This window comes from Dendrobates tinctorius, unplaced genomic scaffold (assembly GCF_039654945.1).
Source record: "Dendrobates tinctorius isolate UK_male_01 unplaced genomic scaffold, ASM3965494v1 ptg000320l, whole genome shotgun sequence".
Lineage (NCBI taxonomy): Eukaryota > Metazoa > Chordata > Amphibia > Anura > Dendrobatidae > Dendrobates > Dendrobates tinctorius.
Window position 1 is genome coordinate 579,362 of NW_027361987.1, and position 25,932 is coordinate 605,293.

The 25,932-nt window shown below is 46.2% G+C and overlaps 2 protein-coding genes across 3 annotated transcripts in view; one reads left to right on the forward strand and one right to left on the reverse strand.

Annotated features, from left to right (window-relative positions):
- The window catches only part of LOC141073942 (uncharacterized), a 202,581-nt gene that overhangs the window by 108,366 nt on the left and 68,283 nt on the right, over positions 1-25,932 (reverse strand). The gene's annotated exons all lie outside the window — the stretch shown is intronic.
- On the forward strand, positions 30-21,098 carry LOC141073932 (zinc finger protein 184-like). Of its 2 annotated transcripts, none has more exons than XM_073561463.1 (4): positions 30-136; positions 220-317; positions 5,906-5,996; positions 20,192-21,098. In XM_073561463.1, exons 1-4 carry the CDS (start codon positions 52-54, stop codon positions 20,959-20,961), a joined length of 1,044 nt encoding a protein of 347 aa, XP_073417564.1. In that variant the 5' UTR covers positions 30-51; the 3' UTR covers positions 20,962-21,098. The 2 variants fall into 2 exon arrangements, with proteins under 2 accessions (XP_073417564.1, XP_073417565.1); XM_073561464.1 differs by having other exon boundaries at positions 20,195-21,098.

The window sequence follows — 25,932 nt, forward strand, 5'->3', positions numbered from 1 at the left end:
TGTATGTGTCAGGTTCCTATAAGGTGTCAGGATGTCGCTGTCTATTTCTCCATGGAGGAGTGGGAGTATTTAGAAGGACACAGAGATCTGTACAAGAACGTCATAATGGAGGTTCCCCAGCTCCTCACATCTCCAGGTAATAGACAGGACTAAATACACACGGCCTATAATTATCTGTATGTAGAGAATGAATTCAGTCCCTGTATGTGTTTCCTCCAGATCTATCCAGTAAGAGGACAACACCAGAGAGATGTCCCCGTCCTCTTCTTCCACAGGACTGTAAACAAGAAGATCCCAGAGCTCCTCAGGATCATCAGGTAGATGGAGAGAAGGTGTCAGGAGATCTCCCCTATTGTCATGTCGGACACTGTTCACACCAGGGTGTCCGGCAGACAGCGGTAATACCCTGTTGGGTATTCTGTTCCAGTCGGGATAGGGTTAATCAGGTTGTCATGCTGGCTGAGGGCTGGGCCACGCCCTTGGTCTTTAAATAGTTCGTCCTGACTATGGGCGTCGCCGACTATAGCTTTTGCCTAGTGCTAGCAATACCGGTCAGCAGTGGTGGTGTTGGAGCGTCTGATATCTGGTGCAGTATATCCCTCAGTGGTTCTTTCTCCAATCTGTTATATATATATTTGGTTGCCCTTGCACATTATTGTATTCCCTTGTGTATTAACTGTGTGGTGTTTCTTTTACCCCTGTCCATACGTATTTGTGGGGTCTGGTGTCTGGTCCCCTCACTGGGTGGAGGGAGGTGGGTTCAGCTTAGGGCTGGACAGGAGACAGGGACAGGGTGGAGGCTCAGGCAGGCACACCTTCAGTGTAAACCCTGGGTAGAGGGACAGACAGGGTTCCCCTAGTCTGAGGGACATCGCAGGGGTCCCGGGGTTTTTGCCTAAAGTAACCTAGGCATACCTTGACATTATAGTCGGCCCAAATAATAAAGTGAGAGAAAAAAAAAAAAAAAAAAGGTATAGATAGGGAATATAGGGGTTACTTACTATGGATCCTATACTTTCCCTAACCAAGCAGCTGGAGGCTCTATCCATACAGGTCACTGAACTCAGGGGGGCGGTCCAGCAACAAGGCCTGTCAGCTCCTGCAGTACCTGCTGAGGCTGCAGCCAGGGCAGCTGAGCCCAAGTTTCCCCTTCCTGAACGATTTGCTGGTGATCGTGGTAAGTTCACGGTGTTTCGTGAATCATGCAAATTGTATTTCCGTATGCGTCCACATTCCTCAGGTAATGAGGCTCAACGCGTGGGCTTGGTGATTTCTTTGCTGAGTGGTGACCCACAGGCCTGGGCCTTTTCACTCCCTTCAGACTCACCGGCATTTGAATCTGTAGATTTTTTTTTCTCTGCTCTGGGTTTGATCTATGACGATCCAGATAGATTAAACTTAGCAGAGTCTAAGATACGCTCACTGCTACAGGGTGATCGACCAGCTGAGGATTACTGCACGGAATTCCGGCGCTGGGCGGTGGACACGCAGTGGAATGACCCTGCGCTTAGAAGTCAATTTTTGCATGGGGTTTCTGGAAGGGTTAAACAGACTCTCCTAATGTACGAGACTCCCGCCTCTCTGGAGGCTGCGATGGCACTTGTAGTACGCATAGACCGACGTCTCCGTCAGGGGGCGCTGGTTTCGTTGCCTCCGGGAGGTGGGGGAGTGGTCGGTGAGGTTGCCGCGGGTGAATCCGTGGAACCCATGCAGATCGCTGGTATAGCACAGTCACCGAGTAACAAGCCTAAACGTCCTTGGCACAGAAGGCAGGGGCTCTGTTTTTTTTGTGGCAAAGGAGGACATTTTATTAACGCTTGCCTTCTGGTACCTAAGAAGGGCGCGCCGGCGGAAAACTGATAGGCTCAGAGGGTTTGGAGGAGTCTTGTCTGAGCCTTTGTGTATCCTCCGTCATGGTTTCCCAGTGTATGCTCCCTGCTAGGGTGGTACTTGGGGGGGCAAATGCTCTCTATTACAGTATTTATTGATAGTGGCTCAGCTGCCAATCTCATTGATGAGAGGTTCGCGCATACAGCGGGATTTCCGGTGGAGAAATTGCCGAACCCCATCCGGGTGGTTACCATCAATGCTTCCCCGTTGTCTCAAGGGGAGATCACAGAGTGTGTGTTGGATATACAACTCCACATCGGAGTATTACACTCAGAGCAGGTACCTTGTAAGGTGCTTAATAACTTACCGGCTCAGATGGTTCTGGGCTTTCCATGGTTGTCAATGCATAATCCTGTTATTGATTGGAAGACCCAGGACATAATTCAGTGGAGCAGGGAGTGTCAGGAGAGGTGCCTGGCTACATGTATTTCCGCTTTGACCCCCAATATTCCGGAGCCGTTGCTGGATTATGCGGATGTATTTTCTGAGAAGGGTTGTTCGGAACTACCACCGCATCGCCCCTATGACTGTGCTATTAGGTTGAAACCAGGGGCCAAGTTACCTAAAGCTAGAATGTTTAATATCTCAGGTCCCGAGAGGCTAGCTCTCAAGGAATATATTGCGGATAGCCTGAGCAAGGGTCATATTAGACCTTCCTCTTCTCCTCTGGCTGCTGGCTTCTTTGTTAAAAAGAAGGATGGCGGTTTACGCCCGTGTCTGGATTTCAGAGAACTCAACCAGATTACGGTCCGTGATCCTTACCCTATGCCACTTATACCCGATTTATTCAACCAAGTGGTTGGTGCCAGGTGGTTCTCCAAACTGGACCTCAGGGGGGCGTACAATCTTATAAGAGTCCGTCAGGGGGATGAGTGGAAGACAGCATTCAATACTTTGAGAGTTTGGTAATGCCGTTTGGGTTGACTATGGCACCGGCGGTCTTTCAACACTTCATTAATGATGTCTTCTCTCAGTTGTTGGGGAGGTTCGTTATAATTTATCTTGACGACATCCTCATTTCATCTCGCGACCATGATACACATATAGAGCATGTTAGACAGGTTCTGCAGTTGCTCAGAGAGAACAGGCTCTATGTCAAGCTTGAAAAATGTGTGTTTTTCGTACAGGAGCTACCGTTCTTGGGTTATATAATCTCCGCCTCAGGTTTTAAGATGGACACCGCAAAGGTGGAGGCGGTACTACATTGGGATCGGCCTGATAATCTTAAGGCGCTTCAGCGATTTCTTGGCTTCTCCAATTACTATAGGAAATTTATTAAGAACTTCTCTATGATTGCCAAACCACTAACTGACATGACTAAGAAGGGTACCGACTTTTCTGACTGGTCTGAGCCTGTGGTACAGGCGTTTGAATTCCTCAAGAATAGTTTTGCCTCAGCGCCCATTCTGGTGCAGCCCGATGTCTCCTTACCATTTGTCGTGGAGGTGGATGCGTCGGAGGTTGGAGTGGGGGCTGTACTGTCTCAGGGCCCTTCTTGGGCCAAGTTGCATCCGTGTGCCTTCTTCTCCAAGAAGCTGTCGCCTGCGGAGCGTAATTATGATATTGGCAACAGGGAACTATTGGCCATCAAATTGGCATTTGAGGAGTGGCGACACTTCTTGGAGGGGGCTGTTCATCAGATTACTGTGATAACCGACCATAAGAATTTGCTTTATTTAGAATCTGCTAAGCGCCTGTCCTCCAGACAGGCTCGCTGGGCATTATTCTTCACCCGGTTCAACTTCATTGTTACCTATCGACCTGGGTCGAAGAATGTTAAGGCAGACGCTTTATCGAGGTGTTTTCCTGGTGGAGAGTTATGTGAAGAGCCGGTGCCTATTCTCCAAAAGGGTGTGGTGGTATCTGCCATCACGACAGAGATTGAGGCAGAGATTGCGGAGGCTCAGGAGGTGGTACCGCCGGGGTTGCCTGCTAATACATCTTTTGTGCCGCTACATCTACGCTCTAGAGTGTTGGGCGAACATCACGACACTGTACTGGCAGGTCATCCAGGGGTTAAGAGCACTCTGGAACTGGTATCGCGTCGTTTTTGGTGGCCTAAAATCCGGCAGGATGTGGCCTCATATGTGGCTGCCTGTACCACGTGCGCACGGGCCAAGACTCCTCGTTCCCGTCCCGCTGGTAACTTGCAGCCTCTCGGGGTGCCCAGTAAGCCATGGACTGAGATTTCCATGGATTTTATTACTGACTTGCCCGCCTCGGCAGGGAACTCGGTCATTTTGGTAATTGTTGATAGGTTCTCCAAAATGTCACATTTCGTTGCTTTACCGTCTTTGCCCAATGCTAAGACTCTTGCTCAGATATTAATTCGCGAGGTGGTCAGACTTCATGGTGTCCCGTCTGACATTGTGTCTGATTGAGGTACGCAGTTCGTGGCAAAGTTTTGGAGAGCTTTTTGTTCTCGCCTTGGAATCAAATTATCTCATTCATCGGCTTTCCACCCTCAGTCGAATGGACAGACTGAGTGGATGAACCAAAACCTGGAGCAATACTTGCGCTGCTTTATTTCCGACAATCAGGAAGAGTGGTCAGCGTTTCTTCCTCTGGCAGAATTCGCAATAAACAACCATTGCCAGGAATCGTCTGGGGAATCTCCTTTTTTTTGTGTGTATGGTCAACATCCTCAATTTTGCACCTTGCGTCAGGGGTGCTCAGTTGGCGTCCCTGAGGAGGACCAGTTGGGAGCTCAATTGTCGTCTGTTTGGAGGAGAGTCAAGCAGCGCTTGTTGAAGGTGGGTTCCAGGTACAAACGGGTGGCTGACTGCAGACGTGTGCCAGGTCCGGACCTGTGTGTGGGTGATTGGGTGTGGTTATCTACTAGGAACATTAAGCTCAAGATACCGTCACTTAAGTTGGGTCCCAGGTTCATTGGCCCATTTAGAATCTCCGCAGTGATCAACCCCGTGGCATTTCGTTTGGAGTTGCCGGCTGTGTATAAGATTCATAATGTATTTCACAAAGCATTGCTAAAGAAGGTCGTGGGTTTGGTGGATGGTTCCCCCGGGCCACCACCTCCTGTCTTGGTGGATGGCGCGTTGGAATTTGAGGTGTCCAAAGTGGTGGACTATAGGGTTGTGCGTCGCACTCTACAGTACCTGGTCCACTGGCGTGGCTATGGTCCTGAGGAGAGGACATGGGTGCCGGCCTCTGACATTCATGCTGATCGACTGGTTACTATGTTCCATCGTCGCCATCCGGACAAGCCAGGTCCTCGACATGGTGAGGTTCTGGAGGTCCCTCGTAGAAGGCGGGGTACTGTCATGTCGGACACTCTTCACACCAGGGTGTCCGGCAGACAGCGGTAATACCCTGTTGGGTATTCTGTTCCAGTCGGGATAGGGTTAACCAGGTTGTCATGCTGGCTGAGGGCTGGGCCACGCCCTTGGTCTTTAAATAGTTCGTCCTGACTATGGGCGTCGCCGACTATAGCTTTTGCCTAGTGCTAGCAATACCGGTCAGCAGTGGTGGTGTTGGAGCGTCTGATATCTGGTGCAGTATATCCCTCAGTGGTTCTTTCTCCAATCTGTTATATATATATATATGGTTGCCCTTGCACATTATTGTATTCCCTTGTGTATTAACTGTGTGGTGTTTCTTTTACCCCTGTCCATACGTATTTGTGGGGTCTGGTGTCTGGTCCCCTCACTGGGTGGAGGGAGGTGGGTTCAGCTTAGGGCTGGACAGGAGACAGGGACAGGGTGGAGGCTCAGACAGGCACCCCTTCAGTGTAAACCCTGGGTAGAGGGACAGACAGGGTTCCCCTAGTCTGAGGGACATCGCAGGGGTCCCGGGGTTTTTGCCTAAAGTAACCTAGGCATACCTTGACACCTATGATGTGTAGACGACTGTGAAGGTCTTGTGCTCAGTCTTGTTTTATCCCCCAGTATTATATGTTTTATACTTGTGTAATAAGAACGGTGGGGATGGCAGGATTAGAGCTGATCATAGATGGGACTTCTCCATCTGTCTGTGACTCTTACAATATTTGTTTCAGGGTGAAGATCTGACTCATATTAATACTACAGAGACATATGTGAGGGGTGATGAGTGGTGTAAAGAGGAGATTCCTACATATGACTACCCAGGTGAGTAGTAACCACTGAATGCAGAGAAGTCGCAGATTCCTCTCAGTCACCTGCTGTGGCTACTATATCGGTGGTGTAGGCCGGCCGTATTACCATGATCACCATTTTGCCTCTAGACCACAACATTTTCCTCCACCCAAAACTGTTCAAATGACTTTGGGTATTGAAAGCCCTTTTCTATAGAACTTACAACCTGGTAGATCCACCTACTCCCTGGAAGTCAAATGACAGCGTACGTAGAATGTGCTGACAAGATACAAAATCACTTGAAGAAAAATATCATGATGGCCCATAAGAGAAAGCGGAGGGTAATGATGCTGTTGGCTTCCTAGATCCCTGAGATCTTATCGGATGAATCTTCTCTCCCTTCTGTGCTGCTGAATGTCTCATGGTCCCTTCAAGACCAGGTCCAGTCTTTCTAGTCAAACTTTGCTTTTATCAGCGACAACATTAAATTTGCAGTGAGGCCAAGTGTGAATTTCTGTATAATAACTAATTTCCCTTTATCCTCACGTTTCAATTAAACTACCGTAATTTTCGGACTATAAGATGCTTGAAGAAAATGGGAGGTGTGTCTTATTATCCGGATGTACCGGCTCTGGCTGTGGTGGCGAGGCGGGGGAACGGTATCGGCGGAGCAGCGGATCACAGGAAGCTAGAGCAGGTGGCTGTGGCTAACTCCTGTTCCCGCTGCTAAAGAGAAATGAATATTCACTGCATTCCACGCCAATGGGCTTTAAGGGCAATGAATATTAATTGCTCTTTAATAATAGTATCTTGATCTGATTACCCCCCAACCCCGGTCTTGGTATGCAAGGCCCCATCCTTATAATTGGCCCACACCCCCATCCCCATCCTGGTATGCATGGCCCCATCAGAAAACATTAAAAAAACAAATCATTACACTTACCTACCCCGCGCTCCCTCGCAGCATCCTGCTCCGGTGCCAGCAACTGCTATATGCTTGTAATCAGCGCATGGCAGGGACGTCACGCGCTGCTCATAAGCAGAGCACAGATGCCAGGACTGTGCACTCAAAGGGAAGTGAGTATTCATTGTTCTTCAGTGTCAGCCGCCAGCTTCCTGCTGCTACTGGCGGTCACGTGTGCCGCTACTTAAGAGAAATATTCATGAATACTCACTGTTCTCAGCGCTGCTTACAAGCATAAAGCATTTGCTGGCACTGGAGCAGGACGCTGCGAGGGAGCGCGGGGTAGGTAAGTGTAATGGTTTGTTTTTTTAATGTTTTCTGATGGGGCCATGCATACCAGGATAGGAATGGGGGTGGGGGCCACTTATAAGTATGGGGCCCTGCATACCAGGACGAGATGGGGCTGTAGGTTACCAGCAGGTGCGTTGGATGCAGTGACGAGCAGGAGGCAGAGCAAGTGTTAACGGGTGTCTTTATATAACCAAAGAAAAAGATAACAAGGCTTTCTCCACGCAGGGAGTTAATATATACAAGATGCACAGAAGTATTGCGTGGACAAATACGTAGGGTTCAACTTATCAGACTCATCTGGAAGGAGGTGGTTGGAAGATCCCACGATGGCGCCGCAGACAGCGCGTCACATTGAGGAAGCGGTCCTGGATGTACCGGAGGCACTGTCTTTTAGCGGTGAAGAAGAGTCTGGGACTTTTTGGTGGGCTGCTGTAGGTCCGGGTACCGGTGGCTGTTGTTTCAACGGATGAGGCGGAGAGTTCCGGTATCAAGGCAGCAGCCGCGGCTGTAAAGTCAAAGTCTCCGACGGGAGCCGTGCACTGTCAGCTGTCAAGCGTTGCACAGTACGTTCAGCGCTTCCTGCCTGTGGTCGCGTAGGGTCAACGTCCCGCAGCAGTAAGCGGTCACTGGTGCTGTTGATGGATGTTGGGGGTGCGCACTCAAGCGCAGTCTGCCGTCAGTAGTGTTACCCACAGGTAGGGAGCAAACCTTCCCTGCACCTCCTGTCTTCCGGCTAGAGACCCCAGGTTCCCGCGCACCCCCCTTTTTATATCAGACCCGCCCTTTGCAGCAAAGGTCACAGGTCTGTCCCGCTCAGGTTCTCTGTCCCCCTTCAACACTAGTGGCAATCCCAATGGTACCGGCCCAGAGACACTGTTGCCTTTATTGTTCCGGTCCTTCCTCCTACATCCCCCCACTCTTTTTGCTCGCCATTCTACGGGTGAAGATTTGCGGAGAGCGTTAGAAAACTTTTACCTTCTCTGGATTCGCTTCTGCCATACGAATTGGTCTTGCTCATAACGTTCGGGGGGGTTTGCCAGCTGTTGACCATTCGGAGCGTCGTAAGCTGGGAAGAGTAGTGGAGCTCTCTGGAGAGGTGGAATCTGGCTGTATGATGGGGGATCCAGAGATGTACTCTTCTGGAGGGCCGTCGCTTGGTGTGAGGACGTTCTCTTCCTCTTTTTCTTCTAGAACTGCTGGAGTCGGCTCCAGGGCCTCGGGAATCTCCTCTGGTCAAATTGGGTCTCTAGACTTCGTAAACAGGGTCTCTGGATTTCGTAAACAGTTCCCTCAGAACTGACTCGTCACTTCCGATAAGGTTCCTTCTCCCAACGGTGTTCCAGTTTGTTTTGAGGACGTTTCTCTCTCACCAGTACTCGATCTCCTACTTGAAGCTCAGCTGCCTGGCAAGGGGCCTGACTGAGTGTTCTAGCTCTTGTTTGCACCAGCCGATGCAGTGTCTGTAAACAATGCCGGTGATCTAGGACCAAGAAGAGACCCCCTCTCCTGGGCTGGATATTTTTCTTCAGGATCCAGTTCCAGCTCGCTGATCTCTTTTCCTTCACGACTGAACAGCAGGGTGTAGCCAGTAACTCGATGTACACAATTATTGTACACCCAAACCAGTTCGGAGACATATTCAGGCCAACAGGCTTTTCGGTCTTCCTCTAGGGTTCGAAGCATTTGAATCAGAGTCCGATTGAATCTCTCACAAGCTGCGGGTGGTACGGAGTGGTCTGAGACATGTCGATGCCATACAGGTGATGCAACTGCTCCATTACCTTCCCCAAGAAGCAGACACCTCGATCCGAATGAATCCGTTTGTGACAGCCGTAGATCTGAATAAAATTCTTACAGATGGAGTAAGCGCCGGACTCTGCGGTTTGGTCACGAGTGGGAGTCACCACGGCAAACTGTGTGAAGTGGTCACCCTGGTGAACTGGGCCAATGGTGTGATAATCTATCATCAGGAGTTCCAGGGGGCGGATGTCGCTATGGTTTGGACGGGAGCCCTTTGCTCAGGCGGCTTCGCCAGTTCACACTGCCGGCATTTCCTGCAGGCCTTCTCAACCTCTGTCTGCAGTCGAGGGTGGTAGATGAATCATTGTAACCACCGGAAAGTTTTCTCCGGGCCAAAATGTGTTCCTCCTTCATGTGCTTCACGGGCAATTTCAGGAAGTAGGGTTTCAGGTGTTACTGCTTGCCATGTGGCAGCCAGCTCCGTCTGGAGCTGTATCTTCCGATATAATAGTATCAGGATCCTGTCAGCGCCGGCGGACTGCTGCGGCTGAACAGGATAACTCACCCAGACTACGGGGGGACCCGGGGTCCAATACTGCAGGGAAAATTCTGACACCAGGACCTGCGACACTGAAAGTAGTTTAGCAGCACCAGGACCTACGATCATGTGACCACAGGGGGCGTGGCTTAGCGTCCTGCTGCTGGAGATGGCAATAGAGTTCTATAACAGGAATCCTGGAGTACAGGCTAGGGAAACTCAGATCAGACAAACGGAGGGTCATTCACAGAGGGGGCGGCGTGGTACCAGGGGGACAAGCAGAGAATAGTCAAAACGTAAGCAATGAATCATGCACAGAGATGGCAACGCAGTACAAGGGGGGAGTCAGAAAATAGTCAGGTCCAAAGCAAAAGAGTCATACACGGGAATATCAGAGCAGTACAAAAGGAACAGGCAGAACTCGTAACAGGGACAGAACCGGATCAAAACCAAGCAAGCACAAAGTATCACAGTCACAAAGCACACTAGGGTCACACACTCAGCCAAGGGTCTGAGTATAAGCGACAAGGAGTGAGCCCACAATGAGGCTATAAAAAGCCTCCCAGAGTCTGAGTGAGGCTGTCCAGATTAACCTCTGAACTACCTGATCACACAAACAGCAGATCATGACAAATAGCCCATTCTTCATCTGTGGGCACTCCCACTGGCGAAGGATCCAGAGGGTTCCGGGGGACAGAGCGCCCCTCTGGGCCGTACTGGGAAATCTTCCTTGAGTTACACACCGTCGCAGTAGGGTGAGCTCCGTATTTTTCTGCTGTAACTGAACCCATTCATCCCTAGATTGACCCAAAATGCCTTCCGTTGTCTTTGCTCACAGCTGTTCCTGCGTCGCCACTACAGTCTTGGCGGGCTCCATGAAACATGGAATCTCTTCATTTTCCAACTCCTCATCTCTGCTCAGTCCGAGGGCAGCATGGCGGATCCTGGAAAGAAAGTCGGCATGGCTGTTCTCCACTCCTCTCTTGTAGGCGATTTTATACCTAAATTGGCCATTCTGGCCACCCATCACTGTTCTCATGCCCATAATTTGGCATTTTCTAGATGTGCCAACGGGTTGAAGTCCATGCGTACTATGACTTAGACAAATATTCCGCAAACCTCTCCATCATAGCCCACACCAACGCGAGCAGCTCCAACTTAAAGGAGCTGTAGTTGTCAGGATTATGTTCAGAATCGTGAAGGGACCGACTAGCGTATGCGATCACCCTCTCTCTTCCGCCCTGCGCCTGAGACACAGCTCCCTGTCCGTGCAAACTCCCGTCAGTGTGGAGAATAAACGGTTGAGTAAAATCCGCGTAAGCCAAGACAGGGGCCTTGGTTAATGCCTTCTTGAGATCTTGAAAGTCTTCTCTTGCGGTTCTTGCCAGTGGATCTTCCAACTCTTTGCACTGGACAGCGCCCCTTTCAATAAATCCAGCAGTGGCTGGGCTCAGTGGGCAAAGTTCTTCACAAATCGACGGTAGTATTCTGTCAAGCCAAAGAATGCATGAACATCCTTCACCATTTCTGGAGTAGGCCAGTCCTGTATGACTGCGATCTTTTCCCGTGATGGCCTCACGCCTTCTGCTGAGACTACATGCCCCAAGTACTCAATCTGGGTACGAAATAGATGGCATTTCTGCGGCTTTACTTTTAATCCGTGTTTCTGGAGACGACTGAGTATCTGCTCTCTGCGTCATAGATGCTCTTCAAATGAAGCCGCATACACAATGATGTCGTCCAGGTAGATCAAGGTGGCTTCAAAGTTCAGGTCGCCCAGGCATCTCTTCATCAGCCGTTGGAAAGTCCCGGGGGCATTGGCCAAGCCGAAGGGCATCCGATTGAACTGAAATAACCCCATGGGTAGTATGAAAGCTGTCTTCGCCCGATCCTGATCTGGCATGGGCACCTGCCAGTATCCGCTGGCCAGGTCGAGCGTGGAGAATTACTTTGCTCTTCCTAGAGCAGACAGGGACTCTTTAATGCAGGGAAGCGGATACGAATCCCTTATGGTACAGGCATTAAGCTTCCGATAATCCACACAGAAATGCAGAGTGCTGTCCTTTTTCCTCACCAGAAAGATTGGAGCTGCCCATGAGCTTTGACTCTCTCGGTTGACAACCTTTTGCAACATCTGTCCCAACATCGTCTTCACCTCCTGATACAGTTGTGGGGGAATTTGCTGGTAACGTTCCCCAATGGGTGCGGAGTCTCCAGTTGGAATTTCGTGAGTAATGGCCATGGTACAACCGAAATCATCCTCATGACGGGCAAACACCTCTCTATATCGTCCCAAGAAGTTTTTTACTTGCTGCACCTGAGACGGAGTGAGCTCTGAGAGCTCGGCCCGCATCTGCTCCAGGATTACTTGCCCCTCTAGGGTAGGTTCCGGCTCTGTAGCCATGGTTGAAATCACTGTCACTGTCCAGGAGTCCCCCCAACAAGCTTCCAGTTGCAGTATCTGGGAGAGCAGAATGTCTTTAGGCAAACCCATTTCCTTGGCCACTTCACTTCGGGGCCACAAGGTGATATCTCGATCTTCTAGGTTTACACACCGAATGGGAACAGCCCCGCCTTTTACTGTAGCCAAAGAGCAGGCTAACAAGAATCCCGAGGGTAACTGCTCCGAGAAAGAAGGCTCGATCTGTATCTCCACCCCTTCCAAGGGAATGCGACCCCGGACAGGCAGAGAGATTAATGTTTGTCTGGGTAGTAACACGAGCTTCACTGACGAGGGTGCAATCACTTTCCCCAGCACTTCTCCCTCTCGGCACGACTTCTGGGCTTGGGCTACCCGCACCAGCTGTTGGATGATTTTCCTCTGAGGGGGGTGTGGGAGCTCCATTGCTTCAGGATTTTTTGGGAGGGCTCATTGAAAAGGAGACTTCCGAACTCTTTTAGCACATTCATCCCTAACGTGACTGTATGTTCATGGCTCTCCTCCCCTTGAGTCAGCACCACACCCCTCCATCCTAGGTCTTTGCCACAGAGAGAAACCTGCATCCAAGCTACCCCTGCAACCGGGATTGGCAACTGATTGGCAACCATCAATTTTATCACGGTTCCCCATTCAGGTCTCATAGCTTCAGGGAAGTGTTGCCGGAAATAGGCCTCAGGCATGGTGGTCACTTGGGACCCTGTATCCACCAAACATTGCACAGCACGCCCCTCGAATTCTGCCCAGATCAACGGGCACGTAGACACTAAATTTGTGGGACTTCCACTACTCCCCCGTATCTGTTCTGGCTCCAAGCGGAGTCCCCCCGGCTCAGAGCCCTCTAGTTTAACGGGCGGCGAGGTTGGTTTCTTCCTCGCCTTGGACATTTGTCCTGTTTCCCCATATTCATAACAGGTGAGGGGTCGCTGTTGTTGGTACATTCTGGAATCATGGCAGGGCTCTGCCCCAGAGCGAGTCACAGCAGCTTCAGCCTTTTTCTTAACTTCCGCCAACTCTCCTTTTATGTCCTGCAGTTCTTTTCTCATCTCTTCAACCCATTGGGGCTTGGCCACCGCACTCACAGATGTTTTAGTGCACTGAGCCTTCCCCACTGGGACTGCCACCCCTGCTTCTGCTCCCGTGTGCACGCCTCACTCCCTATTTTGGAAAACGTCTGGCGAAGATTCACCCGTACGCGCTCCCACAAGGCCTGCTTCGTCAGGGTATCCCGCAGTCCAGTCACTAAGAGGTCTCGCAAAGTTACGTCTATGGGGCCCACTCCCACACTGTTCTTTCTAACAGTGGCAGTATTAAGTTCTTGCAGAGCATTCATATGTTGGGTCACTGTTTCACCTTCCCTCTGCATACGGCTGAATAGGTGAGTCCTCAGTTCCTCTACATCAGTCGGGTCCCCATGAGTCTCCTCTAGGAGCTGCAGAACTTTGCCGAAGGTATCGTGTTACCTAGGGGTCCGTAACATTACCGAGTTTCGGGCTTCCCCATCTAAGGTCATAATGGCCACCTCAGCCTCTAAAGCAGGGGTCATCGGGTGCATTCTCATCATGGCCCGTATCCGCTTGGTCCAGCTCCGCAGCATGGTGTTACTACCGGTGTACTTTGGCAGATTATTCAGTATGGCCACCAATGATATGCTAGACCTTGGGCTGTCCCCAACTCCTTGGTCTGCCACCACCATGCTGATAGACTGCATCCTGCCAACTACACCAATTGTAGGTTACTAGCAGGTGCGTTGGATGCAGTGACTAGCAGGGGGCAGAGCAAGTGTTAACGGGTGTCTTTTTATAACCAGAGAAAAAGATAACGCTTTCTCCATGCAGGGAGTTAATATATACAAGATGCACAGAAGTATTGCGCAGACAAATATGTGGAAGTTCAATATTATGCAGTGACAGCTTGACTTCAGCTGTCAACAATGATAACAACAAAAAAAGAATTGCTAACGGCGGGAAAGGAAAAAACGTAGGGTTCAACTTATCAGACTCTGTCATCCGAAGGGAGGTGGTTGGAAGATTCCACGATGGCGCGTTACTTTGAGGAAGCGATCCTGGATGTACCGGAGGCACTGTCTCTTAGCGGTGAAGAAGAGTCCGGGACCTTTTGGTGGGCTGCTCTATGTCCGGGTATCGGTGGCTGTTGTTTCAGCGGATGAGGCGGAAGGTTCTGGTATTAAGGCCGTAGCCGTGGATGTAAAGTCAAAGTCTCCGACGGGAGCCATGCACTCTGCACTGTTTGCTGTCAAGCGTTGCAGAGTACGGTCAGCCCTTCCTGCCTGCGGTTGCGTAGGGTCGGTGTCCGGCAGCGGTAAGCAGTCACTGGTGCTGTTGCTGGATGGTGGGGGGGTGCGCACTCAAGCGCAGTCTGTCGTCAGTAGTGTTACCCGCAGGGAGGGAGCAAATCTTCCTCTGCTGCACCTCCTGTCTTCCCGCCAGAAGCCCCAGGTTCCGGCGCACCCCACTTTTTATATCAGACTCGACCTTTGAAACAGAGGTCACAGGTCTGTCCCGGTCAGGTTCTCCGTCCCCCTGCCACACCAGTGGCATACCCAATGGTTACGGCCCAGAGACACTTGCCTTCATTGTTCCGTTCCTTCCTCCTACAGGGCCATGCATACCAGGACAACATGGGACCATGCATACTAGGATAAGGATGGGGCCATGCTTACCAGGATAGGGATGATGGTACCAAGCATACTAGGATGAGATAGGGCATCCTGCATACCAGGATAGGGATGGGACCATGCATACTAGGACAAGATGGGGATCCTGCATACCAGGATAGGGATGGGACCATGCATACTAGGACAAGATGGGGCCCTGCATACCAGGATAGAGATGGGACCATGCATACTAGGACGAGATGGGGCCCTACATACCAGGATAGGGATGATGGGGCCATGCATACTAGGACAAGATGGGGGCCAGGCATACCAGGATAGATATGAGGTGGAATGCATACTAGGACGAGATGGGGCCCTGCATACCAGGATGAGATGGGGCCCTGCATACCAGGACAAGATGGGGCCCTGCATACCAGGATAGGGATGATGGGGCCATGCATGCCAGGATGGGGGCCAATCATACGAGGATGGGGATGGGGCCATGCATACCAGGATAGTGATGGGGCCATGCATACCAAGATAGGGATGAGGGATCCATGCATGCCAGGATAGGGATGAGGTTGCCATGCATACCAGGGTAGGGATGAGGGGGACATTTGTATCAGGATGGGGGTGAAGGGACCATATATACCAGGATAGGGGATATTAAGTACAGAATTGACCACATTTTTTGCTTCAATTTGTTTTTCCTAATTTCCTCCTCTAAAACCTAGGTGTGTCTTATGGTCCAAAAAATATGGCAAGTGTGAGTTTCCCTTTAGCCTGAAATTTCAATTTCTTTTAAAACCAACTATTGCTATTTTAGAATTTTGGATAACTAGAGGAGGAAGACCTGTGAAGACTCAGACGTCAAGGTTAGATTTCAGAAAGGTAGATTTTAAGGGATTCAGAAAGAGAATTGGAGGGATCCAAGGGCTGGATATCCTTAAAGACAAAAATGTCCAGGAAGGATGGGAAATCTTGAAAAATGAATTTCTCAAAGCACAATTGTTAACAATTCCGAAAAGAGGGAAGAATAGGAAGCATTTAAGGAAACCAGGATGGATGAACACAGAACTTAAGCACATGCTAAAAAGGAAGAAAAAAATGTTTATAAAATGGAAAGAGGGAGGCATATCTAAAGAAGAATATAATGCTGTCTGCAGAACCTGCAGGGCACAAATCAGATTAGCTAAAGCTGACAATGAATTGAGGCTTGCAAGAGATGTCAAAAGCAATAATAAAGGATTTTGGGGATATCAAAAATAAACAGATTGACCTGCGCTATAGGACTAAAGAAAATAAGCAATGATAAAAACCAAATAGAAAAACACCTGCTCTAAAACATACATGGATAAACTAATGGCATGTACAATATATATAACAGATCACTCACCAATAGAAGGCAGACCAATAGATGTGATGCACATTGGTGGCTGTGACTGCTGCTTTTTGATAGAGGTGAGAAAATGCACGATTCTATGATTCTAACTAACTTCAAGGAGGATTGTGATAATCTACAGGACAAACATTCCACCTGTGCCATGATATATCTCTAAACTGTGCGTGGCTGATGGCTGTAATATACATTTATTCACGCCTGCAGGAGATGTGTTGGCATGGCTCCAGCCCTGGTTTCATGGATTCACTCCACGTCATAAATTACATTATGTTTTCCAACCTAAGAAATTCAGATTACTGCACAATGTCTCCTGAAATGGAGGCACTAATACTTTCTCTAATCTTCTGGTCAGGACTCATAGTGGCTCCAATGGTCCACTATAAATGAGTGCAACTCCAGTTTAGTGTTCTCTCCTCATACATACGTTGTTGTTGGGGATGTAGCATATTTTTTTATTCTGTCTTTTTTTTTAACCTGTTCCTTCTGTATGATAGTTTGATTGTGGTGGGATCGGCCTTCCTGCCTAATGTGAGTCTATAACTTCTTGATAGTCTTGGAAAAAAATCTCTCCATTGCCTCTTCCAAATGCCTAAGATCTAAATATAAAAGGGATCCTGTCAGCAGGATTGTGCTCAGTAACCTACAGACACTATCAGGTCGGCGCCGTTATACTGATTACAATGATACCTGGTGATGAAATCCGTCTTGTGGTTGTTGTTTAATCTGTATTTGTAGTTTTCAGTTAATAAGATTCTCGTGCTCTGGGGCGGGGCTGTGGTGGCCCATGGGCGGGGCTTTATGTGGTGCGCTGATTACATATTCATCTGTATTGGCTTATGACAGGTCGCTGATCCCTCACTGACCTGCCCCCCATTTTTACATAATGCATATAATAGTATTGATATTATTGTTGATAATGCCTATAATATTGTGGCTATTGTGAGGCTTAGAAAAAAAAAATTACACATGACACTGACGGCGCCTGTCCAGTAGCCTCTATCTCTTACTTATAGATGGTACTGCGCTGACATTTTTCTGTATGTAATTTTTTTATGTAAAATAGGGGGCAGGTCACTGAAGGATCAATGTCATAAGCAAATACAGATTAATATGTACGCAGAGCACCACATAAGGCCCCACCCACAACGCAACCCACAGCCCCGCCCCAGAGCATGAGAATCTCATTAACTGAAAACTACAACTACAGATTAAACAATAACCAGCCCGCAGCTGCCCAGAAAAGGCACATCTATTAGATGCTCCAATTTCGATGCTTTGCCCGGCTCTTCTCACTTGCCCTGTAGTGGTGGCACGTGGAGTTCATATTTGTAGGGTTGATGTCACCTTTGTATTGTCAGGTGACATCAAGCCCATGGCTTAGTAATGGAAAGGTGTCTATTCATTACTAACCCCATAGTTACATGGTAAATAAACACACAGTCAGAATAAAGTATTTTATTAGAAATAAAACAAAACAGTTTTCCTTTTTCAAAAATAACAAACACAGTTATACTCAACTAACACCTAAGTGGTAAGAGCCGGGCAAAGCGCCCAGAATTGGCGCATCTAATAGATGTGCCTTTTCTGGGCAGCTGTGGGTTGCTATTTTTAGGCTGGGGGGGTCAGTATCCATGGCCCCTTACAAGCCTGAGAATACCAGCCCCCCAGTTGTCAGCTGTAGCATGGCTGGTTTTCAAAAATGGGGGACTCCACTCCGTTTTTTTAAATTATTTATTTAAATATTAAAAAAACAGTGTGAGGACCCCTCTGTTCTTGATAACCAGCCTTGCAGAAGTTGACAGCTGAGGGTTGCAGCCCCCAGTTGTGAGTTTTGCCAGACAGGTTATAGAAAATAAGGGGAACCCACGCCGTTTTTTTCATTCATTTATTTAGTTATAGTGCAGACGACGGGTGAGGAATACTCCAATCATCCGCTCCTGCTGTCACTGTTCTTAGCAGCAGGTGTAGGTTGATGGGAGTAATAGTCCCAAAAGCCCCCACCTGCTGTCATCATTCTGACTTTAATATAACGCTCATCATTCTCCCTGCCGGCAGATCAGGGGAGAATGATGAGAGCGTTTTCAGCACCCGCCGCAGGGGAACAGCACTTACTGTAGCGCTTCTTCCCTGCCGGCCGTCCATGTGGTACTGATGCTGCACAGGGTTGTCACACATGTGCCACAAGTATTATGCACATGGATCAGAAAAAACGGTACCGGAAATATCAGGATGTGTGAAACCGGCCTAATACACAGTTCTCTTTAAATGCCTAATATTTCTTCTTGAAACTTATCTGACAGAAAATATTGAAGCTTAGGCTAGTATAGATTGTGAAGTCTCCGAGCCCCATACTCTAATTACCCCAGAGAGGTTTCACCACTAGTTACTCATTTATTACTGATGGAGACTGTGGAGTTTGATCATTTCAGTAGTTCCTAATCAGGCCCCATTATTATTATCTGATGTGTGTCACTTTATGTGGTGGTAAGTTTGGAATTCTTCACAAAGGGTAATAGAAAACAAATGGATCTTACAAATTATTTTCCAGCTTCGCACTATACCCTACATACGGTTGTACACTACTGTCTGGGCACATGGCAGTGTTCAGAAGGGAAGGAGCGCCATTTAGCTATTTGAATGCAGATCTAGCTGGAATAGTTTGCAGACACAATGTATTGGGAGTATAATGAAAAAACAGTAACCAGCTCACCTGTCCCGGCTAATAGTGGTGCATGGAAGCTCGGATTTCAGTCAAGCCAAACGTGAGATACATCCAAAGAAAAAAAAGGGGGGTTTCCAGCTTCCAAATGTACAAAAAATGTATTAAAGGCATAAGAACAGAGATGAACGGACATGCCCCATAATGGCAGAAAGCAGAGCAACGCCTTTCAAACAATGTTCTTTTTCAAGCGCAAAAAGAACATATTGTATGAAACGCATTGCTCTGCTTTCCGCCATTATGGGGCATGTCCGTTTATCTCTGTTCTTATGCCTTTAATAAACTTTTTGTACATTTGGAAGCTGGAAACCCCCCTTTTTTTCTTTGAATGTATTGGGAGCACTGTTCATGGTCACCTGGCAGCTCAAAAGATGTCCACCATGAACATTCTCTGCTTTCCATATCCCAAGGATTGCCTTGCTCATCTAACACCATTACATGGATCTGGACTTACACTGGGACCCCTAGGCTTGGACCATGATGTTACCTGCTAGTCTGTGGTGTTCGATGGCAAGAAGAATAGTCAGGTAGCTGGGTCAGAACCAGAAGGACAGAATACAGAATCAGAAGACACAAGTGTAGTCAGTAAACGGGCCACGGTCACAACAGGAAGCAAATGCGCAAGCTGAGCACAGAGGACTGAACCAGAGGAGAACAACGCTGTATTTGGCAGATTCCGGCCATGTGCTTTGCGCTTTAGTAGGGTGTGGTACTTTCCAATTGGCTGAAGTAGGGAGCAGATTACTCCAGCTGGACAGCAGGAACAGATCCCAGATGAGATTGGACACACCATATACAGAAGCCCTAATATAACTAAATCACAGAAAACCAGAAGAGTAGAAATCCCCATAAAGTGATTCCATGTTATTAATTCACTGAGGGTTATAATCCTTAGGAGGAGTGAATATTTTGACTCCACAGCCACTTTCCGGAAATTAACACGCAGTGGATGTTGGAGAGTGAAAATTACACATTTGCCATTTTATTACCCAGCACATAGTGCCCAGATTGTGCTCCAGGAGACACACACCGCAAATTAAGTGGATTCTTCTCACTATAATATTGCTAAATACAGGGATCCTAAATGTTGTTTGCGCACACTGCAAGACTCCGAAGTGAGAGCGGATTTTGCTGGATTGGTTTATAGAAACTCTGTTGCTTTTCAACAGCCTTTGAGCCACTAATAGTGTGGGAACCTCTGTATTTCCATTGACAGATGATGGACCTGAGTGGGGACTTGTTTTTTGTGAGATGAGAATAGGTCTTATTTTCATCTACATAACATTGATTGGTTTCTTTTTATTTGATATTTGGGAGGCAGAATGAACAAACAGTTGAACACCACACACTACTGGTTCATCCAACAAGGTTTTCTATTAGACTGTGAACTGTCATTGTCTTGGTAAATAATTAAAGTTTTTTTTACATAGCTTGCCATTTTTATGGACAGTTTAAATAGAGACATTCAAAAATATAAAGCTCAAGGATATTTTATAAAAAAAATTGTTTTTTTGTCTTAGCAGATGACTGTACCAGGAGATCAGAGGGACAGCTGACATCTTCAACTTTTAAATCTGATGATCTTGAGATTCTACAAGATACAACTGAAGTGATTGCCATTACACCAGATATATCATCATCCATTCACAGCAAAGATCTGTCATCTGATCCTTTGAAACAGGTCCCATCTTCTGATTCATTACTGACTACTAAGGAAAATCAATGTCACCAAAGAGACATTAAAAAACAAACTGCTCCTAAAGCAAAGAAGCCATTTTCATGTTCAGAATGTGGGAAGTATTTTACATGGAAATCACATTTTGTTAACCACCAGAGAACTCACACAGGGGAGAAGCCTTTTTCCTGTTCAGAATGTGGGAAATGTTTTACATGGAAATCACATTTTGTTAACCACCAGAGAACCCACACAGAGGACAAGCCTTTTTCCTGTTCAGAATGTGGGAAGTATTTTACATGGAAATCGCGTTTTGTTACTCACCAGAGAACTCACACAGGGGAAAAGCCTTTTTCCTGTTCAGAATGTGGGAAATGTTTTGCACAGAAATCACATTTTGTTATCCACCAAAGAACTCACACAGGGGAGAAGCCTTTTTCCTGTTCAGAATGTGGGAAATGTTTTAACAATAAAACAGATTGCGTTAAGCACCAGATAACTCACACAGGGGAGAAACCTTTTTCATGTTCAGAATGTGGGAAATGTTTTAGCAAGACATCAAATTGTGTTAAGCACCAGAGAACTCACACAGAGGAGAAGCCTTTTACATGTTAATGTGGGAAATGTTTTAACTAGAAAGCACTTCTTGATCACCATCAGAGCAGTCACACAGAGGAGAAACCTTTTTCATTTTCTTAATATGGGAAATATTTTACTTGGAAATCAGCTGTTAATAAACATCAGAGATGTCACATAGGGGAGAAGCCTTTTTTATGTTCATAGTGTTGGAATAGTTTTACCCAAAATTGAATTTTCTTAAATGGGTTGTCTCTTGTCATTCCTCATGTTTGCTGACAAAAGGATAAAACTAAACTTTATTAATTCCAAATGTAAAACTATACCCATAATTCACCCCCTGAAGCTTAGTCAGAAGATGACTAATAGAAAAAACATACCCCACTTCTCAGTATATCGGGTGAGGTGACGTATACACACTCATTCTCCAAGCCTCTCATTTCTACGGGTTTCATCGTCCTCACCAAAGTCGACTCATCAGGAGACTATTTAATATTGACCTATATTCGAACGAGACAAAAGGAAAAAAACCCTAAAATCATGTATTATCCGAAACAGTCAGAAAACTAGCCATATATTGGCAGATCCCAGACCTCAAACTATATACTTCGTAAGTTTATAAGCCCCTCCAGTGTCAGGAATAGATAGTATGAATTTGAATTTACCAATCGGCTGCAATGAAACAAACAGTGAAAAATATAAAGGGGTCTGAATACTTTCCATACCCGCTGTATCAGTAAAAATAACTCCTCTTTATTAGGTAAAGTATAAAAGAATTGCACCATTTTCCGATACCCGTCGTGTCTCCATTTTTTCATGATCTCAGTTTGGGTGAGGGCTTATTTTTTGCGGGCCGAGCTGACGTTATTAATGGATACCATTTTGGTGCAGCTACGATTTTTTTTGTCATCCTTTATTGCATTTTAATGAAAGAAGTCATTCTGGCGTTTTGACATTTTTTCTAATTGCACCATTTAGCGACCGGGTTAATTCTTTTTTATAGTGATAGATCGGGCGATTCTGAACATGGCTATAACAAATATGTGTATGTTTGATTTTTTTTATTGTTTTATTTTAAAAGGGGCGAAAGGGGGTGATTTGAACTTTTATATTTTTTTTATATTTTTAAAAACTTTTTTTACTTTTGGCATTGTGAAGACATACAGCATTGTATCTTTTTTTTTTTTTTTTGAAGCATCATTTTTATTGATTTTGTAATGAAGTTGCATATTACAAGTTATAAACGTTGCATTGAATTGTTACAAGGAACATATTTAAACCTGCTAACAGGGCTGTGGAGTCGGTAAACCAAACCTGCGACTCCAACTCCTCAATTTCCCTTACACTGACTCCATCTCCCACATATATTGCTTATATTTAGGTGAAAAATTTATTGTAGTACAATGTGAACATCAGACAATCAGACATTTAATCATTTCTATGATCCAATAATCAAGATATTTAGAAAGAACATAATATCTATTTATTGGAATACAACTTTAGAACACAAAAAACTGTAATAAATTGTAAATATGTCATACACTGTATAATATCGATTACATATATACAGTACAGACCAAAGTTTGAACACACCTTCTCATTCAAAGAGTTTTCTATATTTTCATGACTATGAAAATTGTAGATTCACTCTAAAGGCATCAAAACTATGAATTACCACATGTGGAATTATATAATTAACAAAAAAGTGTGAAACAACTGAAAATATGTCTTATATTCTAGATTCTTCAAAGTAGCCACCTTTTACTTTGATTACTGCTTTGCACACTCTTGGCATTCTCTTGATGAGCTTCAAGAGGTAGTCACTGGAAATGGTCTTCCAACAGTCTTGAACGAGTTCCCAGAAATGCTTAGCACTTGTTGGCCCTTTTGCCTTCTCTCTGCGGTCCAGCTCACCCCAAACCATCTCGATTGGGTTCAGGTCTGGTGACTGCGGAGGCCAGGTCATCTGGCGTAGCACCCCATCACTCTCCTTCGTCAAATAGCCCTTACACAGCCTGGAGGTGTGTTTGAGGTCATTGTCCTGTTGAAAAATAAACGATGGTCCAACTAAACACAAACCGGATGGAATAGCATGCCGCTGCAAGATGCTGTGGTAGCCACCAGCAAAGCTGTGTCACCAGCAAAGCACCCCCACACATCCTCCTCCATGCTTCACAGTGGGAACCAGGCACGTAGAGTCCATCCGTTCACCTTTTCTTCGTCGCACAAAAACACGGTGGTTGGATCCAAAGATCTCAAATTTGGACTCATCAGACCAAAGCACAGATTTCCACTGGTCTAATGTCCATTCCTTGTGTTTTTTAGCCCAAACAAGTCTCTTCTGCTTGTTGCCTGTCCTTAGTAGTGGTTTCCTAGCAGCTATTTTACCATGAAGGCCTGCTGCACAAAGTCTCCTCTTAACAGTTGTTGTAGAGATGTGTCTGCTGCTAGAACTCTGTGTGGCATTGACCTGTCTCTAATCTGAGCTGCTGTTAACCTGCGATTTCTGAGGCTGGTGACTCGGATGAACTTATCCTCCGCAGCAGAGGTGACTCTTGGTCTTCCTTTCCTGGGGCGGTCCTCATGTGAGCCAGTTTCTTTGTAGCGCTTGATGGTTTTTGCCAATGCACTTGGGGACACTTTCAAATTTTTCCCAATTTTTCGGACTGACTGACCTTCATTTCTTAAAGTAATGATGGCCACTCGTTTTTCTTTACTCAGCTTTTTTTTTTCTTGCCATAATACAAATACTAACAGTCTATTCAGTAGGACTATCATCTATATATCCACCAGTCTTCTGCACAACACAACTGATGGTCCCAACCTCATTTATAAGGCAAGAAATCCCACTTATTAAACCTGACAGGGCACACCTGTGAAGTGAAAACCATTTCCGGTGACTACCTCTTGAAGCTCATCAAGAGAATGCCAAGAGTGTGCAAAGCAGAAATCAAAGCAAAAGGTGGCTACTTTGAAGAACCTAGAATATAAGACATATTTTCAGTTGTTTCACACTTTTTTGTTAATTATATAATTCCACATGTGTCAATTCATAGTTTTGATGCCTTCAGAGTGAATCTACAATCTACAAACTTTTGGTCTGTACTGTATGTATATATATATATATATATATATATATATATATATATATATATACACACACACACTATGACTTATCTCAGCTAAGATAAAGCCTAGATCCTCAAGCTACATTCACACTATGGGCGTAGCCAGGATCAAACCTGGGGGGGCAGAACCTCATACTGTTCCGCAGAATTTCATACTGCACACCTCAGCTGCTGCAGGACCTCATACTTCACACCCCTACACTTGAAAATAAAGCCTGCACCTTAAACAGAGTCAGCATGGGTTTGTAACTAATAAGTCATGTCAGACTAACTTAATTTCCTTCTATGACAGAATCACTGATTGGGTGGATCAAGGAAATGCTGTAGATATAGTATATCTTGACTTCAGCAAAGCATTTGACAAAGTCTCTCATACAATCCTTACTGAAAAAATAACTAAGTATGGAATGGACAAGGCAACTGTTAGGTGGATTCTTAACTGGCTTAGTGATCGGACCCAAAGAGTGGTCGTAAATGGCTGCACATCCAGTTGGAAGAATGTCTCAAGTGGGGTACCACAGGGCTCTGTCCTGGGCCCTGTATTGTTCAACATCATTATCAATGATTTAGATGAAGGAATTGAGGGTAAACTGATTAAATTTGCTGATGACACAAAGCTAGGAGGGATAGCTAATACTAGAGAAGAGAGAGAGGATTCAAAAAGATATAAATAAACTGGAGAAGTGGGCAGCAACTAACACAATGGTTTTTAACAGGGAGAAATGCAAAGTACTACATCTGGGCAATAAAAATGAAAAAAGCATATACAGAATGGGAGGAATAGGGCTAAGCAACAGCACATGTGAAAAAGACTTGGGTATACTAATAGATCACAGACTGAATATGAGTCAACAGTGTGATGCAGCAGCAAAAAAGGCAAATGCAATTCTAGGATGTATTAACAGAAGCATACAGTCTAGATCACGTGAAGTCATTATTGCCCACTACTCCTCTTTGGTCAGACCTCATCTGGAATATTGTGTCCAGTTTTGGGCACCACATTTTAAAAAAGACATCAACAAACTGGAGCAAGTTCAGAAAAGAGCGACCAGAATGGTGACTGGTCTGCAAACCCTGTCTTATGAGGAAAGGTTGCAGGATTTCGGAATGTTTAGTTTTCAAAAGAGAAGACTGAGAGGAGACTTATTAGCTGTCTACAAATATCTAAAGGGCTGTCACATTGTAGAAGGATCAACTTTATTCTCATTTGCACAAGGAAAGACTAGAAGCAATGGGATGAAACTGAATGGGAGGAGACAGATTAGATATTAGAAAAAACTTTTTGACAGAGTGATCAATGAGTGGAGCAAGCTGCCATGAGAAGTGGTGAGTTCTCCTTCAATGGAAGTCATCAAACAACCAACACAATGGATCTACTTCTACCCATATCCCACAGGTCTTCAGATACATATCCTGGACTTTTACCCAGAGTTCTTGTGTCCTGGGACATGACCACAATCCATGTTCTGTGTCTATTTGGCCATTGTACATTTTGGGCAGCTTGTCTGCCTATCAGGATTCTGCGGAGTCGGAGGTATATTGAAGCCACCTATTGTTTTATGCATTATTCTGAACTGACTATCTCTCCATTGTTCATTGATGATATGCTTTCTTACCAATTCCCAGCCCAGCAGAATCTTATGCTCAAGTTCTTCATTCCCATTTGTGAAATATTTTGCCCTTCCCTGAAGGGCGTACTATGTCCCTCAGCATCCCATATAGTGAGGTGATAGATATTTCTAAATGTCTTTGGTAACCAAGTCCTACCATATTTCTGAATCGATTTCCTTCCTCACATCCTGAAGGAGGTCTAATACATAATGCTTTAATTGACTATATAGCATCAAATGAAATCTCGGCAGCTCAAATTTGTCTATCACTT

Excerpts from the sequence above, each read along its gene's own strand:
- LOC141073932 (XM_073561463.1), top strand. The coding sequence starts at position 52 with ATGGAGGAGTGGGAGTATTTAGAAGGACACAGAGATCTGTACAAGAAC. Across the intron at positions 137-219 it reads CCAGCTCCTCACATCTCCAG|ATCTATCCAGTAAGAGGACA; the intron begins GTAATAGACAGG and ends TGTTTCCTCCAG. Across the intron at positions 318-5,905 it reads GAGCTCCTCAGGATCATCAG|GGTGAAGATCTGACTCATAT; the intron begins GTAGATGGAGAG and ends TATTTGTTTCAG.